A 17901-nucleotide genomic window follows, 5' to 3' on the forward strand; every position below is an offset into this window, starting at 1 on the left:
GAGGGATTTCAGACACAGCACGAATCAACCACTTCAGTACGAAAAGTCATTTCTTCAGTTTGCCACCTGCCTGCAGATAAGTGTCTCCAGTCCGGGGCCAACTGAGATGTTTGGATTGATGCAGGGCCTTCTGATTGGCAGGGGAGTGATTTATTTGTGCAATGCAAAAACAGCACGGCGCGATGTGTTTCTGTCCAATGAATGTTGTCAGTAAAACCCGTAGTGGAACAAGTAAAGACCTGCTGCATGGATTTAGAACGGCTTCTGGGGTTTTGAAAAGCCCTTATTATTTATGATCACCATCACATGTCGCTCTGTTTATATTCGGGACTTTTCCCATGTTTTCATGCGTCCAGACTTCGGCATTGGCAAAGCATGAATTGAACTGTGCTTATGTTCTTGTGCCCAGGCAGCTTCTCTCTGTTTCACACATGTAGTCATTTCCCGACCAACCACATTTGTGGTTAGCATTGCTTTATGAGTGTTGGCCATGAGTCTGGTTATAGTAAGCCCGGTTTGTTTTAGGTTTCATTCCTACAGCACAGAGTGTCTTTACCAGTTGAAGCTGGTGAACAACTTGCTCTAAGTAGGCTCACTATGTGGTATTGTACCCTAACCTTTCAGCTATAGGGTCGCCCCTCAGAAGGTTTTATTTCAGCTTGTATATAGTAATGGAGATGCAGCAATAGCAGCTTCAATCAGAGATCTGGCTTCAATCTGAACTCTGATTATTTTTTGCTGCTGTACCCTGGTTTCAGACATGTGATTACTTGAAACATTGCTTTGAATTTGGCAAAAAATTAGGAGGAGATTGACTGTGCTGTTGCACATGTAGTAAGTGGATTTAAAATAAAAAATAAATGGAATATTTTTATAATAACTTGATTGAATTTAATAAGTGCTCGTGGCAACAACTGCCACAGCTTCCATGTTGACTAAAAGGATGTAGACAGGACAGTACTTGCTTCTGATTCACTCAGGGAAAAAGGGCAGACAGTGCTTTTCACTCGCCGACTGTGCTGTAGAAATAATCCACCAGTCTACGAGGTAAGGTTAGGAGACTTTAGATTTGACATTTTAAATGAAAAAGAATAAATGTAAAGTTCTTGGCTGACTTTTCGAAAAGCAACCTCCTCCAATAAAATTGTTATAGCAACACATCTGAAGTCATGTTAGATTTTCCCTGAGGCGCTGTGAATGAATTCTATGATCACGTTGGCTGCATTAGTTGTGCCACCACATAACTGTCATCAGAACAATACCCTCTTTACTTTTACATTTATATTAGTGTCAAAATCGTACAACAGAAACTGAGTGAGGGAGTCAGTTCAAAACAACTGCCTAATCTACCTAATATTAGGTAACATCTTTTTATTTTTTTATTTTTACTAAGAAGATAAAATTACTTACCACTCATAGTTGTAATGGTAAATGGCTTTGTATTTATATAGCGCTTTTGTAGTCTTGATGACCACTCAAAGCGCTTTACAGTACAGTTTTACATTCACCCATTCACACACACACTCATACAGTGCATCTATTCACTGCACTCTGTTATTCTATGGGGGGCCATTCAGGGTTCAGCATCTTGCCTAAGGACACTTCGGCATGCAGATGGGTCAGACTGGGGATCCAACTGCCAACCTTCAGGTTGGAGGACAACCACTCTACCCCTCAGCCACAGCCGCCCCTAGTTGTATGGGTGAATAGTGTTCAAATCACAATGACCTAAACCGTAGCTCCCAAAAGTGAAGCCACAACATATCAATCATCCCCTGGTGGCTGGTGGTGTCATACCCCCCCCCCCCCCCCCCCCCATCCATGTTATCAGAGGGGACATGCACCAAACATAAATGTTTAATTATTTCCCCCCAGAGATGGTTTATGTCCTTTTGTTAGCTGTCATCACACTAATGTTTGTTCAAGTGTTTAAGTTATTTGTTGCCGTAGTGATGTCATGACAGCTGAAATTTACTTGTGATTGGTCAGGCAGGTGTATTGGCCTATTGACCTTGTTACTGCAGCTCCACGCCACAAGTACTGGGCACACTTGGTTCCAAATGACATCATGAAATGTCCGCGCCCTTATCCAGGATATTTTGGTTTAATCGGTGGGAGGAAGTGGAGACATGTCCTCCATCTTTATAGTCAGTCTTCGCCTCAAATACAATGATAATATAAGTGTAGTAGTAGGTAAGAAGTGTTGACGGGTATATGGGAAGCCTTATCATTTTAGAAAAACCTGCCCAGATACCTGCTTACATTACTGGCTGTCTTTATAACTTAACATACCCTTTTTAGACCAAAAATATCACTCAACGAGACATTTCACCCTCCTTTTTTTAAACTAGCAATCACTTTTTCAACTTGAAGTCAAACACTGCAGAGCCTGTTTTCGGCCATGGGCGCTGCCTGGAATCCCATCGACTGTGGTGTGGTTAGCCAAGCTGCCGCAGCACTCCAACCCGCCTGACTGAATGATGGATTGCCAGCTCTGCTGAGGAGAACCCCAAAACCACTTTTTTAAGTTTTCCCCTGTTCTATTTCACTTTGCTCTGGTAAAAAGTGCCAAAACTGTTCCTGACGGTGACTGTCCGGTCAGATTTTAACTTTTTTTTGTTTTTTGATCAGTCAACAAATGGCCAATTTCAGATTGTATTTTGTAAGAGAATTATGGCTCCTTGTCATTGAAGACCAGCATAAATTAAAATAAGGTTTTAAAAATATATATTAGGGGTAGACCAGGAATAACCCATATTGGTTATTAGTAATCAAGGAGACAGGTAACAGATGTTTGCAAGTGATATACATACATTATCAGTAACAATTTTAATCTTGGTATCAGCATTTAGAATAACACCGCAAATTACAACATAAAAATCTATAGACACCCACTGTGGTGTCCAGGTGTTGCGGTTACTTTGTCCATCCCTATCTTTCAATGACGGTAGGCTAAATAAGGGAAACATCTCTCTGTATAATCTAATGCAGCTCAACCGCACCACACATCCTCCAATAAGATCACACCTCTAGAACAATTTTACTCAAAACTGAATATTATAATATATATAGAATAAAGACTATTTATTGCCGGACTGTTGTATTAAATTGCCTTAGTGTTAGGTAGGTGTTTCTAATAAACTGACAACTGAGTGTATATTTGTAATTTTCAGTTGTTTGCACAGGCTGCCAAGTGCCCGACTAGAATTTATTTGTTGCTTTTGATGACATTCTCACTTGAATATGTGTTGAAATATCAACGGATATCGCAGCTTAATGATGTTCTTTCATTTATAAAAATAGTTTAATTATATGTTGTTGTTAACATATAATTACAACTATTATCCCCAACTCCTAACTCTCCAGGTAGAATACAAAGATTTGTAATGGGTCCTCCATATATACCTGGTAAAAGAAAAGATTTTTGCATCATCATTCATAGGCTCTACATTAAGATGTTCTCTATTTAACACTTGATATTCTCACAATGCTAAGTTGTTGCCATGGAAAGAGGCAGATATTTTTTTTCTGCTAATGTGTCCAAAGAGAGGTGTAGGGATGACAATGCAAACTTCAGCTTGATTTTGTTTAAATTTGAGAGCTCTGGAGTTAATAAAAAAAGGATTTTAATTTTGTTTCAGATCATAGAACCAAAAAAGTGTTGTCATGGTTTTTGGTAAGCTCAGGTATAATGTCAGTGAAACGAGTAGAAGCCAGAATTACCACCCTGTGGTTTGCATGCCTCAAATGCAGTTTCGGTTTACATTTTTTTTCCCTTCTCCAAGAATCTTATAAAGTCACAGTGACCTTTTACCATCGAAATCTAATCAGTTAATGAATGAGTCCGAGGGAACTTTGGTGCCAATGTGAGACGATACTCTGGAGGAGTTCTTAAGATAACATGTTCTGGAGGAAAAAAGGGTTCTGTGAGTTCATTGCAACTTCAACCTTTTATTCTAATCAGGTCATCCTTAAGACCATGTAAGTGCTGTGCTTGATATTAGCTTGTGTCACTAATTAAATTCCCTCTGGGTATTCCCTAAATATCACAAGGTCACCTTGACCTTTGACCTTGATCTTTGACCACCAAGATCCGATCACTTTATCTTTTAGTCCATCTGATGTTTCTACCAAAATTCCCTCTAGCCTTGTGTTCACAAGAGAGGGTTGGGTTACAAGGCAAAATTACAAACAACCTGAAATCATAATGCCTCTGGCCCCTGGCTGTCACTGGTGTGGAGTTATACAAATGTAACTGGTTTCAAGGTCTGGTTCCCCATCTCGGGACTTGTGTGATTACTGTCATAGGGTCACCGTTGTAGTTATTCTCCTTTTTACTATATACAACTAAGAGTCAAAGCAGGAGTTAGTTTTTTTTATTTCTTCCCTCTCCCTCACTGTCTCCCGACTGTTGTTTAAATGAGGATCCTTGGTAAATCTCTCCTCAAGGTGTCATTGCACTGGACCCGCCATTTAATGCCTCCCCAGCTGGCTATATAAGCCAGCTGGACTCTGCTGTGATTTAAAGCTCAAAGTATGTCTGTGTTTATTTGTCTGGCTAACATTGGCTTTCAATCTCACACAGGATCCCCCGGGTCCAGAAGAGGAACCTACAGCCAAGGTAGACCCACAATTATATCACTGTGCATCCGAAGCTATTTTTATGCAGGGAAGGAACAGAGCCGGCTGACACGTGTAAGCTTACATGTGTGTTTCTCTCACACTGACTGGGACATGACGGCAGGAACATGTTAGCCTACTTGCTTTATTCTTTTTCCTATTTAGTTTTTTTTTGTATGTCTGAGTTTCTTCTTATTTTATTGTTTCAGAGGGTGCATCAAACTGTCTTGTGGACTATGTGGCCCAGAAGCCGGAGATTTCCCTCTCCTGATATAGTGTTCACCAACAATGAAAGGAGGTGGAAATGTTGAGTTAGCTTTATTACCAAACTTAATGGAGCAAATCCTAACAAAGGGAAGTGTATGATAGTCCATAAATAGTGAATATAGAGATAAAGTCCTGTATCTAAAATGAAACTCTCTGCAACAAAAAAAAGAAAAAGAAAAAAAGACTGTATGAAAATGAGTGAATACATGGAAGGTACTGACCAAAAAAGAGAAAAAAAAGTTTGTGTGTTTACTGCTATGTTAATCCTTCTCTCCTGTGTTTGTCTCTTAGGACAGTCAATTAAAATGTTCATCCGAGGCCGGCCGATAACCATGTACATCCCATCTAACATCCAGAACTATGAGGACCTGAAGATGGAGCCGCCCTCGGAGAGACTGGAGCTTGACTGGGTGTATCCTTTCAAATAAGCCACAGCAGTATTCGGCCTCTACTGTCTATTTGTGAGGGTTATCAATCAATCAAATTTTATTTGTATAGCCCATATTCACAAATCACAATTCGTCTCATAGGGCTTATGTTATGTTACATTCAGAAACTGCTGATTGCATTGTGTGCTCATCTCCTGGGTTCAAGCCACACAATGTGTCCCAGGACAATAACAGTCTGGTCTGTGAGAGCAGAGTCAACCACAGATTTAATTCTAAAGTTGTGGTCGCCATATTTTGAAAGGGACTGGTCAGAAATGTAAAATAGCATCATTAATGCATCCACCTTTATAAAACATTTAATGTGTTTGAATTACACAGTCTGCATCTACTGAATGAAATGGAACAGTGATTAACACAAGTGCGTCCTTGACTCTGTCCTGTCAGCTATGGTTACCGGGGACGTGACTGTCGGGCCAACCTATACTTTCTCCCTACAGGCGAGGCAGTGTACTTCATCGCCTGTGTCATTGTGCTTTACCACATCAACAACCGAACACAGCGGCACTATCGCAAACACACAGACTGCGTCCGCTGGTCAGTACGAGAGCATGTGTATCATCTGCATCCATAGATCACATAAAGTCAGACTTATTATCTGAGAATGAGATGAGAAGAGGTAGACTCACTGCTCACAGTGGGCACTATAGCTTGAACTGTAGTACCCAAACATTGGATTTAAGAAAATTTCGCCATGATATTCTACAAATTTACATTTGTTTGTATACCGTTAGATAGTCTATGAGATTTAGAGCTGTTGGTAGGTTTTAATATTTTATATTTTGAGCAGAGCCTGGCTGAAGTTTCAAAATAAAGGATAAAAATAAGAGAAAGTCCATTACTATGATTCTTTTGGATAAAAGGCTAAGAATGTGTCATCAACACGATGAATACTTTCAGTTGTAAAAGCAAGGGTTAGTGTTAAACCCTCATATACCATTTTTTACCCCTGACATAAAGTTGATGGCATTAACTTGTCTATAAACTTGTCAAACTTAGACATGTACCATAAATGCCATCAGTCTGAAGACAAGGTCTCTGAATACAACCCTTCTTCTATAATAATTTGCTTTATGTCTTATGCACTGTGATGCCAAATACCACACAGTCAGTCTCCAGTGGTGTATATCAGGATTCAGTGTTGTTTTCTCAACAACTCACACTGATCGGTCCGAACTCATGCCAGTCTCCTAATAATAAAACAACATAAAGCCATGAGCATGAGCAACCTGAGCAAATAATGAGACTTACTTTGTTTGAGTTGGACGACGTCAATCCAATTATATGCTTTTTTAAACTGATAAAGCATTTTTTGTAAACTTACGTCCATATAGTCATATTCATATTTTATATAATCATTTTGGACAAATACATGAGCAGGGCTGAGCAGAATGTGACAGACTGGTTGTCAGGGTTGTGTAAAAATAATTGATTTATAATTTTTCCCAAATTCATATACAAAGTCAAGGAACATTACATTCCTGAAATAATGGGGTTAACGCTGGTTTCCAAATACTTGATGGCTTGGAAGAAATGAGGGTTGAACTGGTCCCACATTATAGTCCATAGTTATTTAGGCAGGGACACTGTTTTTATTTCTGTGCTTGAGTGTCCCAGCACATTAAATCTGAAAGCAAGAACTGTCTCTTGAGCTTAAAGCACTGACTTTATTCTACATTTTGAACTGACATAACAATCAGGCTGGATACAATTAGTCTTACAGCATTATTAAGTCTGTCAATGTGTTCCTTTGTATAATATTTCTGCTTGGCTCGCTGACATGAGGCCGTTCTCTTGTCCCTGATGGATCCGAAGGGATCTGACATTTTCCTGTGTTATACTCATCATTTGTGTTGATGGTTCCAGTGATTTTATTTCTTTTATGTAAATATGTTACATGTCTTTAGTTGCCAACTCATGCTATCTCCCCTTTTTTTGTCACAGTCTTTGTGCTGCTGTGTGACTCGGCAGGGATAGAGTTGGCTTTACCGAGTATTATCAGGGAGGACACCTGCTAATATCTATCACAGCGTTCAAACAAGCTCTGACAACAAGGGCTTGAATATTAAAGCTGCAAACGCTATTAACACAATGAGTTAAATTACTGTCTCTACAGGTCCCCTCACTTTTACTTTACAGTTTTTCAGCTTTCAGTGAAAAAGCTTTGCTAAAGCCCCTACATCGACCTGCCTAGTACTAGGATCTCACAGACACAGTTCAGCTACTGTTATACTTTTTACATCCTAGTAGGTAAGGGTCTGCTAGAGTTCTAGAAGTATACATGTCGTAATCAGAAGCTGTATGTACCACTACTGCGCATGCCCTTGTCCTGATGGACTCCACCCATATATACATATAAAGCAGTGGAGTTGGTGGATACAAAAACTGAGCTAAAAGAGGAGTGAATATTTCATGAACATTCATCAGGTTTACAAAAACAAGAATTGGAAAAGCTTATGTTGCTATGTGTCTGTTGGAAGTGTAAACTGGTAACTATTTGCTTACACATGTATAATAATAGGGCGATAATCTGTCAGATGTTGTGTTTGCATTCTTTTTTTGATTTAGAAAGAGATTATAAAAAGTATGAACCTTCCATTCATCGTTAATATATCAATGCAAAATATGTGTAAGAACACTTCCTTCATTTAGCCATGATGGATACAATCACATGAAGACATGTTGCAAAAAGACAATCTACCTACAAATTCCACAAATGTCTGTCCACACTTCCTGTTTAACAATTTGTCTTCAAAGTAAATGCACAACGTTAATCGTGTTGCTGTTATTATACTGAGCGTAATTACAGAGCTTTTATTCGGAAAAGTTGTAAACTTGGGTCTGAAGATTGTTTTGATCACCAGTATGTAAGAATATGTTTGGGACCTAAAGAACCCCTTCTTGTTATTGAGTTGAATTATTTTTCCTTTTCCTGCAGTCTTACCCTTCATCCTGACAAAGTGCGAGTGGCATCTGGCCAATCAGCAGGGGTGGACAAAGATGGCAAGGTGACTAATGCAATCAAATGCAAGGCCCCTGGACACTTTATAAATGCTATTACATTTATTTGTGTATTAATGAACTTATTGTGTGAACAGTTTGCTTTGAAACTCTAACCATTGTACAGATATAAAGTTTGTGCATGTATGTTAGCCCCTGCAGCCCTGTGTTCATATCTGGGACTCCACTTCCCTGGTCACACTGCAGCAGATCGGCCTGGGAACCTTCCAGAAGGGAGTGGGATCAGTTGCATTTTCTTTTGCCGTGAGTACACTTCCACAAACAACTTATCAACTTCTCACTTGGCTGATTGGTGCCATTTGGACACACTGTTAATAAGAATTGAAAGACATGCAACCGGAGCTCTGGATTATTCACTGGGGGTGGGTTCAGTGTGCCTTCACTCATCTGAGCTGAACATGTGTCCTCTACATCTTCACATAAACTTTAGCAATGGTTAGTGGATCATTTAATAATTTTCCCCATATTGGACTGAGACACAGACACAGAGCTGCTCTCCGTCACGGCAACACAATTTGTAGAATCACTTTCTGTTTGGCAGTTTGCATTAAAAGTAAAAGCACATGTGCTGCTATGCTTCATATCCAGCTGAATTACAGAGTTTTTACTTTGACAAGTTTTGAACTCGGCTCAGAGGATTGTGTTGTTTGTTTAACAGACCTTTAAATAGACCCTTTAATACAATAGATGAAAAATAGCATCAAATCATTCAAACTTATATATAAGCCACTCACGTGAACACTAATAAAGCAAATTAACACAAAGTATGATCGCAAAGTTTTGTAATTTCACCCATCACCCTTCACCGTAGGCTAAAAAGCTCTGCCCACTATGTCCAGCACACAAACAATAAAATGGTGGTTTTTGACGAGGAATAATTCTGGAGTAGCTACGTAGCCAAGTGAACAGCCGATTTCGAACAGGCGGGTTTAGAAAAGGCACCGCGCTAGTTCTATAGTATCTCGAATACTTACTTACAAATTGTTTAGCACAACCGCAGTGAGGAGCAAGCCATTATTTGAAAGTGAAAGTAGCAGAAAGATGAGTATGACATGACTCTGCTGATGTGCTGATTGAGTCAGTGCTGTGGAATGTTCTCTGACTGGTCCTTGTGTGTTCTGTGGTGTTGTTTCCAGGACTCTGGAGCCTTCCTGTGTGTGATCGATGACTCTAATGAGCACATGCTGTCAGTATGGGACTGCAACAAGGGCACCAAGTACGCAGAGGTCAAGGTAAAGAAAAGAACGTTCATGATGGGATTAGTCATGAAGAAATGTAAACATCTCATCACTGCCTTTATTCAAAACAGAAATGTGCTCACTTCCTGTGCATTGTCTTATTGACCTTGGTGCGATAATAATAGTTACTATAATTTAGGCATTAATATACTGCCACAATTGTGGAGAATCGAGCAAAACCGGAACATAATAATCATAACGTTTTCATTTGTGTACAATCACCATTCACAATTTAGAGCGAGTTTGTTATCTTCGTGGGGATCCGGTCATCGTGGTACCACCATGTTTCTATAATAGCCCAGAATGGAGCAATCCTCCTACATGCTTGGAAAGGGAGGGCGAGGGGAGAGATATTCAGTTGGTTGGATTGTGCAGCCTCACTGCCACATATATCCCACTAAATCCTACACTCGGAACCTTTAAACTGCACCGGGGGTGTTGCAGGAGAGTTAGGGATGCTCAGTGGGAAAGACATGAGGAAAAACAACTGCTATTGGCAGAATTGCAGACGTGCTCAGCAGATCCAGCACTAGTTTTACTGGTGCAAATAGGCCAATGTAAATGACAGGCCCCAAGTTGTAATCCAATGAAATCTTTACAGCACTTGTTTTTAAAGAAATAACTATGGTAATAAACACAATTTCTGTGTCAAACCTCTGATCTGACTCATGATCCTTAGAGCTCTGTTGTGTTTATGCCTGTTTTACATCATGTGGTGGTTTATTAATGATGAGATGCTACAGGGTTTGAGAATCCATGCAGAAAAAAAACCCTAAAGACAAAGTATGTGAATCAATGCCCAGGCTGGTGCATGTTTAATGTATAGATGCCTTTTATAAAGAGGGTCTGTTTGGAGAAATTTGACATTGGGCTGGGGGTGGGGGGGGGGGGGGTCTCTCTTAAGCTTTCATTGGCTTTTATCCCAAAATGCCTCAACTTCCCTGAGAGCAATTTCAGCACGGCTCTCATAGCAACAGTGTAAATATTTTATTCAGGGAATTTGTCTGCCTGCGTGCATATATAAATGTATGTATGTATGTATGTATGTACAGTGCCTTGCATAAGTATTCACCCCCTTTGGACTTTTCTACATTTTGTCATGGTATAACCACAGATTAAAATTTATTTCATCGTGAGTTTATGTAATGGACCAACACAAAATAGTGCATCATTTGGAAGTGGGGGGAAATATTACATGGATTTCACAATTATTTACAAATAAAAATCTGAAAAGTGTTGAGTGCATATGTATTCACCCCCTTTACTGTGAAACCCCTAACAAAGATCTGGTGCGACCAATTGCATTCACAAGTCACATTTGCAAGTCACATAATTAGTAAATAGGGTCCACCTGTCTGCAATTTAATCTCAGTATAAATACACCTGTTCTGTGACGGACTCAGAGTTTGTTGGAGATCATTACTGAACAGACAGCATCATGAAGACCAAGGAGCTCACCAAACAGGTCAGGGATAAAGTTGTGGAGAAATATGAAGCAGGGTTAGGTTATAAAAAAATATCCAGAGCTTTGAACATCTCTCTGAGCACCATAAAATCCATCATAAGAAAATGGAAAGAATATGGCACAACCGCAAACCTACCAAGAGGAGGCCGTCCACCCAAACTGAAGAGTCGGACAAGGAGAAAATTAATCAGAGAAGCAACCAGGAGGCCCATGGTTACTCTGGAGGAGTTGCAGAGATCCACAGCTGAGGTGGGAGAATCTGTCCACAGGACAACTATTAGTCGTCTACTCCACAAATCTGGCCTTTATGGAAGACTGGCAAGAAGAAAGCCATTGTTGAAAGGGATCCATAAAAAATCCTGTTTGGAGTTTGCCAGAAGCCATGTGGGAGACACAGCAAACATGTGGAAGAAGGTGCTCTGGTCAGATGAGACCAAAATTGAACTTTTTGGCCTCAATGCAAAACGCTATGTGTGGCGAAAACCCAACACTGCCCATCACCCTGAGCACACCATCCCAACAGTGAAACATGGTGGTGGTAGCATCATGCTGTGGGGATGCTTCTCTTCAGCAGGTACAGGGAAACTGGTCAGAATAGAGGGAAAGATGGATGGAGCCAAATACAGGGAAATCCTTGAAGAAAATCTGATGCAGTCTGCAAAAGACTTGAGACTGGGGTGGAGGTTCATCTTCCAGCAGGACAATGACCCTAAACATACAGCCAGAGCTACAAAGGAATGGTTTGGATTAAAGAATGTTAATGTCTTAAAATGGCCCAGTCAAAGCCCAGACCTCAATCCAATAGAGAATCTATGGCAAGACTTGAAGATTGCGGTTCACAGACGGTCTCCATCCAATCTGACTGAGCTTCATCTTTTTTGCCAAGAAGAATGGACAAACCTTTCCATCTCTAGATGTGCAAAGCTGGTAGAGACATACCCCAAAAGACTTGCAGCTGTAATTGCAGCGGAAGGGGGTTCTACCAAGTATTGACACAGGGGGGTGAATACTTATGCACCCAACAGATGTCAACTTTTTTGTTCTCATTATTGTTTGTGTCACAATAAAATTTATTTTGCACCTCCAAAGTACTATGCAGGTTTTGTTGATCAAACGGGAAAAAGTTTATTTAAGTCTATTTGAATTCCAGTTAGTAACAGTACATAATGGGAAAAAGTCCAAGGTGTGTGTGTGTGTGTGTGTGTGTGTGTGTGTGTGTGTGTGTGTGTGTGTGTGTGTGTGTGTGTGTGTGTGTGTGTGTGTGTGTGTGTGTGTGTGTGTGTGTGTGTGTTCTCTAATGCAGCAGAAAGAATATATAGGAGGCCGTTTGATCTTGTAAATCATCTCAAGTCAAGAATTGATTGGGCTTGTACAGGAACTTGTGTTTTGTGTAAGGCAGCATCCACTCCCCTGTGCGTGGTTCACATGGGGAGGCAGCTCGGAGCTGGACAGGCCAACACTGACTGTATAAACACACAAGTTCATCCAGCAGGAACAAGATAATTATACCCCCAACCCCCTCTCCACGGAAGCTGGGGAGTCCATATGCCACTTTACAGCACGGCCATGAATGGAGCTTTTTGTGTGAAAATTATGATTCTATTCGATCTGCACATACTGTGTACATGAACATTGCAGACCTGCCTGTGGGGTTGTGTTGTGAGCCACAGAAACATCTACACGTTGTGAACTCGTTATCAGTTGCACAAACTGTCTTGTACATACAAAATATATATTTTTAAATATATAAAATATAAATAATAAAAAATAATGCTCAAAAAGAATACCCAGTAATCTCTCTTATTATTATGTTGTTATTGTTATGGTACAAACTATTAGACTGTATCAGATGATACATTTCAGGAAAACAACAATAGACTTTTTCTAGATTTTCACCTTACAGATAAATGTACAAAATGGACAGTTGTTGCTTCCTGTCGTACATTTACTGCATCTTTTTTCCTATTTGTTCAAAGTTTTCCTGATTTCCTGTGTATGTCCTCAGAGTACCAACGAGGCTGTGTTTGCTGTGGAGTTTAACCCAAGCGACAGCACCAGTATCATCACCTGTGGTAAATCCCACGTCTACTTCTGGACTCTCAATGCTGGCCAGTTCACCAAGAAACAAGGAATCTTTGGAGTAAGTTTATTTGACCTCTGTATCCTGATAATATAAATAAGAAGTGTTTAAAGTCACCTCAGTTCCCACATTGTGATTGCATGAGCAAGGACCAATGACTTTAAATGAAAATAAAGGAAGCGTTTCCACTCCCTCCCTCTGTCCAAAAACCATGGAGGTGAGCTGTGGTATCAAGGTCCTGCCGTTATGCCTGCTTGATCAATAGCAAGTCAATCTAATAATGTTCCACCCCCTTTTTATATCATACCAGACTTATCAGAAACACGAGCACCTAAACAAACATCACTGTGATGACGACTACTAAGGACTGAAACCCATTATTTGATTAATTTGAATTTTTTTTGTCGACCCCATGCTGCATCTATTAACACAGGGGAAGTTAGCAGCTTCCTCAGTTTAAAGGGCACACACCAGAGAACTTAAATTTAAGATAAACCACACTAATTCAGAAAAGTAAAAATATCACATGTTCAAAAACAACTGCATCACTTATGATCAATTATAGATTCTAACTCTTAACTGGACTGATTTGAACAACTAAGAGGTCTTCCAGCTCACACATCTGAACCAGAAACTTACATCCCTAAATCCCAACAAATACTGTAACAGTTCTGAGCTGTAAATAACTACTTCAATATCTAATTTGCATCTACATAATATACAAAACATATATTTAGCCTATACAGTAAATGAGTACTGTCACTGAAATTAATTGTTTATATCCATAGTATAAGAAGAATAAAGCCAATTCATTTCAAAAGAAATGTTTGACAGAAATTTTCATATTATAGTACCAACTTTAAGAAACGTATATTGCACGTTGATATGGTTATGAACAATAGTCTATTTTTTCCCTTTCAGAAATACAAGAAACCCAAGTTCATCCAGTGCTTTGTGTTCAGTCTGACTGGAGATGTTCTGACTGGAGACTCCGAAGGCAACATCCTGACGTGGGGAAAATCAGCTGCCGATATCAAAACTCTGGGTAAAGGAGCCAAAGGTCAGTGCTGTAATTATTTCACTTCAAAAGTAGATAAAGCTGAGAGTTGAAGAGTTTATTTCAAAACCTGGTAAAACCGGTAACAGGATTTAATGTTGAAGCAGTTAGATGTGTTTTTGACTTAGTCAAGCCATGAAGCCTTGCGAAATAACTTCAGAAGGAGATCTTTCAATATAGTCACCTGATTAACATTTTAATGTTCTATCTATATGCAGCTGTTATCAGAAATTAATCAAACACACTTTCCGTAGTTGTAGATTTAGTTGTGTGTAACATTGTCGTTTTACTGATCAATCTACACTTAATAATCTATAGTGGATGTATGTTTTAGAAATGTTTGCAAATTCAATTAAAAATGATCAAATTAAATCTTTCAATAACTTTCAGGCTATTAATTCAGTAGTCTGGCAGACACTGTTATCCAAATCAACTTACTACTGCAGGGACATTTCTAAAGCTACGGACTAGTAGTGTTCCCAGACACCCAGAAACTGGGTTGATTGATTGGGATGACTACATTTTATCTTAGAGGTTTAGTTGAAGGTGGCATTCCCTCATCCATGTAGATATTTCATATTGGTAAATATTTACATCCAATGGGGATTTGAATAGTCGGGTTACATTGACGTTGCAGTGATATGAGAATCTATGTGAGCAGATAACTGGTCCCAAGGAAGTGGCGTATATTGCAAAAAGAAGGGGTCCCGGCACAGAGCCATGGTGTCGCCCTGTGGTGGTGTGTGTCCACACCATAAAACATTGAAAAAATGCCCATTAAGATAGGATTCAAACCAAGAACGTGCTTTGCTGAGCTTTGCTGAGATGTCCATATAGGAGAGATCGATAGCTGGATGTGGTGATTCATTGTATTAAAGGCTGCTTATTGGTCCAACAAAATAAAAACTAAAAGAAAAGCTGCAGACAGACAAGAGAGCCACTTCAGTGCAGTGGCAGCTCTTAAAGCCCAACTGATTTGGATCAGGGAGGGCCTTCCCTTTCTGAGACCTGTTTGAGAACCGCTCTCTTGATAGCCTTAGAATAGAATAGAGACTGAGAGTGATTAGTAGGTTTCAACTTGAGCAAGGTCGAGGGAAGTTTTTTTGATTAAACTCTGTCAGAAACAATTATTATCACTTGTGACTGCTGGCACAATGGTGGGACATACAGCTTGGAGAATGTTGGTATGAATGATGTCCAGCACACAGGAAGTAGCTCAACTACCAGTCAGGAGTTTTGATACTGTGACGGGAGTGAATGAACATTGAAGCTCCTTTGGGAGCAGTTACAGCTTTCAGTCTTCTGGGTAAGTCTCCAAAAGCTTTGCACATCTGGAATGTTGTGCAGTTTATCACATTCTTCCTGTCAGATTCTCTCAGGCTCGATCAGATTGGATGCAAAGTGACTGGCATCTCTGGTTTATCCACAAATGTTTTTTTCATTTTGGCTTGGCACCTCAATTATAGTCAGAACATTTTCCTGAAGTCTTGACTTTATCCTTAATTCATTTTCGAGCTGATGAGTGAAATGTCACCACAGTCTCACCCAGGATTCTAGAACCAGTTTTCTTGAAGGACCCCGCTGTTTTCTCAGTTTTTTATTTTCTATTTCCATCTTTATCTATGAGATGACCAGAATCCTGTTTGCTTGTTACTTTTTTTGTCTTCGTCTTAGTCTTTTCTTGGTTCAAGGTCCATACTTTCAATTCACTTCTTCAAGCTTTTCATTTACTCACCGATGAAACAGCTTAGTCTGTCTCTTATTTCCCAACAGAGACCCTCCAGATAATGCGTCAAACCAGAGCCCATGAAGGCAGCGTGTTCACCCTGTGCACGCTGCAGGGTGGCGGTCTGCTCAGTGGAGGAGGGAAAGACCGTAAGATCATCCGCTGGAGTGCTGATCTGGCACCTGAGAGAGAGTGTGAGGTGAACCACAACTCTGTCTGTGTGTGTCTGTGTGTGTGTGTGTGTGTGTGTGTGTGTGTGTGTGTGTGTGTGTGTGTGTGTGTGTGTGTGTGTGTGTGTGTGTGTATGTATATGTATATGTGTGTGTGTGTGTGTGTGTGTGTGTGTGTGTGTGTGTGTGTGTGTTGCTGGTGACAGGTCTGAATTAAGAAAGTGAATTTACACTCAAATAAAACGCAATGCTATTTGATTAATATTTTTAAAAAAATCAGATTCCAGAAAACTTCGGGGCAGTCCGCACCCTCGCCGATGTGGATGGGGAGGAACTGTTGGTTGGTACGACACGAAACGCGATCCTCAGAGGCACCTTCTCGGACGGATTTGTGGCCATTGTGCAGGTGCGCTCATAATGTAGTTCTGTATTAGCACTGTCAAGCTTTTGGATGCGTGCTTGCTATTTTAGGATTAGATTATTTTGGACTGAAGCTGTCAGACACTTCATGTATTGGATGGTGGTAAGAACAAGTGCAACAAACATACATTTCAGAAATTCGACAGGTGAACAGCTGGTGAGTCTGTGAAGAGTGCGGCCAAACAAAATAATGTTTCTATTGAGATATACTGCAATAATCAGCAGGAATAGAGCTGGTTATCTAGCTGAGAAGTTGGTTACTCCTGACGTTGATTAATTTTATTTCAGACTAATAACGACTTAGACGCATGAAAAAAATACAGATAGGAATAGAATACGATGGAAATTCACAAGTATTTAAAAACATTAGTGTAGTCTTAGTTAAAGCCCATTTCACATTTTTTTGTACATCAGTTAATTGAACATACATTTATACATAAATTCATCAACACAGCATGGAAAGTGAGGAGCAGCAAAGCTGGAACCAGAGTGTTGCTATTGTGTGGGTTAAAAAACTCATCCTTTGTAATTTACAAATCTTCAATGTACATCATTGGCATTTAAATAAGCCACATTAGAGAGACTGTGTGCTCATTATTCTCTTCAGTGTCACAAATCAGGGTCAATTTTCTTTGTCAATTTAAAAAACAAAATGATTTGTTAAAGGTTAAAGAAAGGATTAAAATGACTGTTGTTTGTATAGATAATAATTTAGAATAATAATAGGGGTAATTTCTTTTACTGCTTATAATTTATCTTGTTGATTCCACTGATTTCATATATAAGATCATGCCTTCGCTTATTTTAATATTTTTGGAAGGTTTTTCTCGAAAATCTTTTTCACAATTGCCCTGCACCTCTCTGTTGATCCAATTTCCCTTTGCCAGGAAACTGTTAATGGCCTAGAAGAAAAATGAAAACTAAGAAACTGCATACATTTCTGCATCTCTGCAAACACACATCCTCCAAAGCAGCACACTCACACAGTAGAATTGAATCTTAAACACTGATTATGTTGTGTCACTTTGTATGTGGGTGTGTGTCTCAGGGTCATGTAGATGAGATGTGGGGACTGGCCACACACCCCTCCCAGAGCATCTTTCTCACCTGTGGTCACGACAGGCAGGTGTGTTTGTGGAACACAGAGGAATATAAGCTGGACTGGTGCATCAGCCTGGAGGTAGGAGAACCATTTTCCTTAAAGCAACAACTTTATTCGCAGTTAGGATTTTTTTCAGTATAGTAATAGTGTTTATATACTATACTTGATAGTCAGCATTGCCAGTTCTTTTCTGAATACCCCTGCTTGTTCTTGACAGGAATATGGACTGTGTGCTGACTTCTGCCCTAATGGATCAGTGGTGTCAGTCGGCCTCAACACAGGAAGGTAA

The 17901-nt window shown here is 39.8% G+C and overlaps 1 protein-coding gene across 2 annotated transcripts in view; it reads left to right on the forward strand.

The window, feature by feature from the left end:
* Positions 1–17901, forward strand: part of eml3 (EMAP like 3) — a 52505-nt gene that overhangs the window by 28983 nt on the left and 5621 nt on the right. For both annotated transcript variants that reach the window (XM_053416307.1, XM_053416308.1), the window contains 12 exons: positions 4586–4621; positions 5179–5299; positions 5721–5870; positions 8272–8341; positions 8487–8597; positions 9491–9586; positions 13063–13197; positions 14059–14197; positions 15968–16119; positions 16371–16496; positions 17559–17690; positions 17830–17897. In XM_053416307.1, coding sequence (XP_053272282.1) covers positions 4586–4621; positions 5179–5299; positions 5721–5870; positions 8272–8341; positions 8487–8597; positions 9491–9586; positions 13063–13197; positions 14059–14197; positions 15968–16119; positions 16371–16496; positions 17559–17690; positions 17830–17897 — 1336 coding nt within the window. The remainder of the gene's footprint in view (positions 1–4585; positions 4622–5178; positions 5300–5720; positions 5871–8271; positions 8342–8486; positions 8598–9490; positions 9587–13062; positions 13198–14058; positions 14198–15967; positions 16120–16370; positions 16497–17558; positions 17691–17829; positions 17898–17901) is intronic.

The sequence above is a fragment of the Pleuronectes platessa genome, chromosome 23 (genome assembly GCF_947347685.1).
Source record: "Pleuronectes platessa chromosome 23, fPlePla1.1, whole genome shotgun sequence".
Lineage (NCBI taxonomy): Eukaryota > Metazoa > Chordata > Actinopteri > Pleuronectiformes > Pleuronectidae > Pleuronectes > Pleuronectes platessa.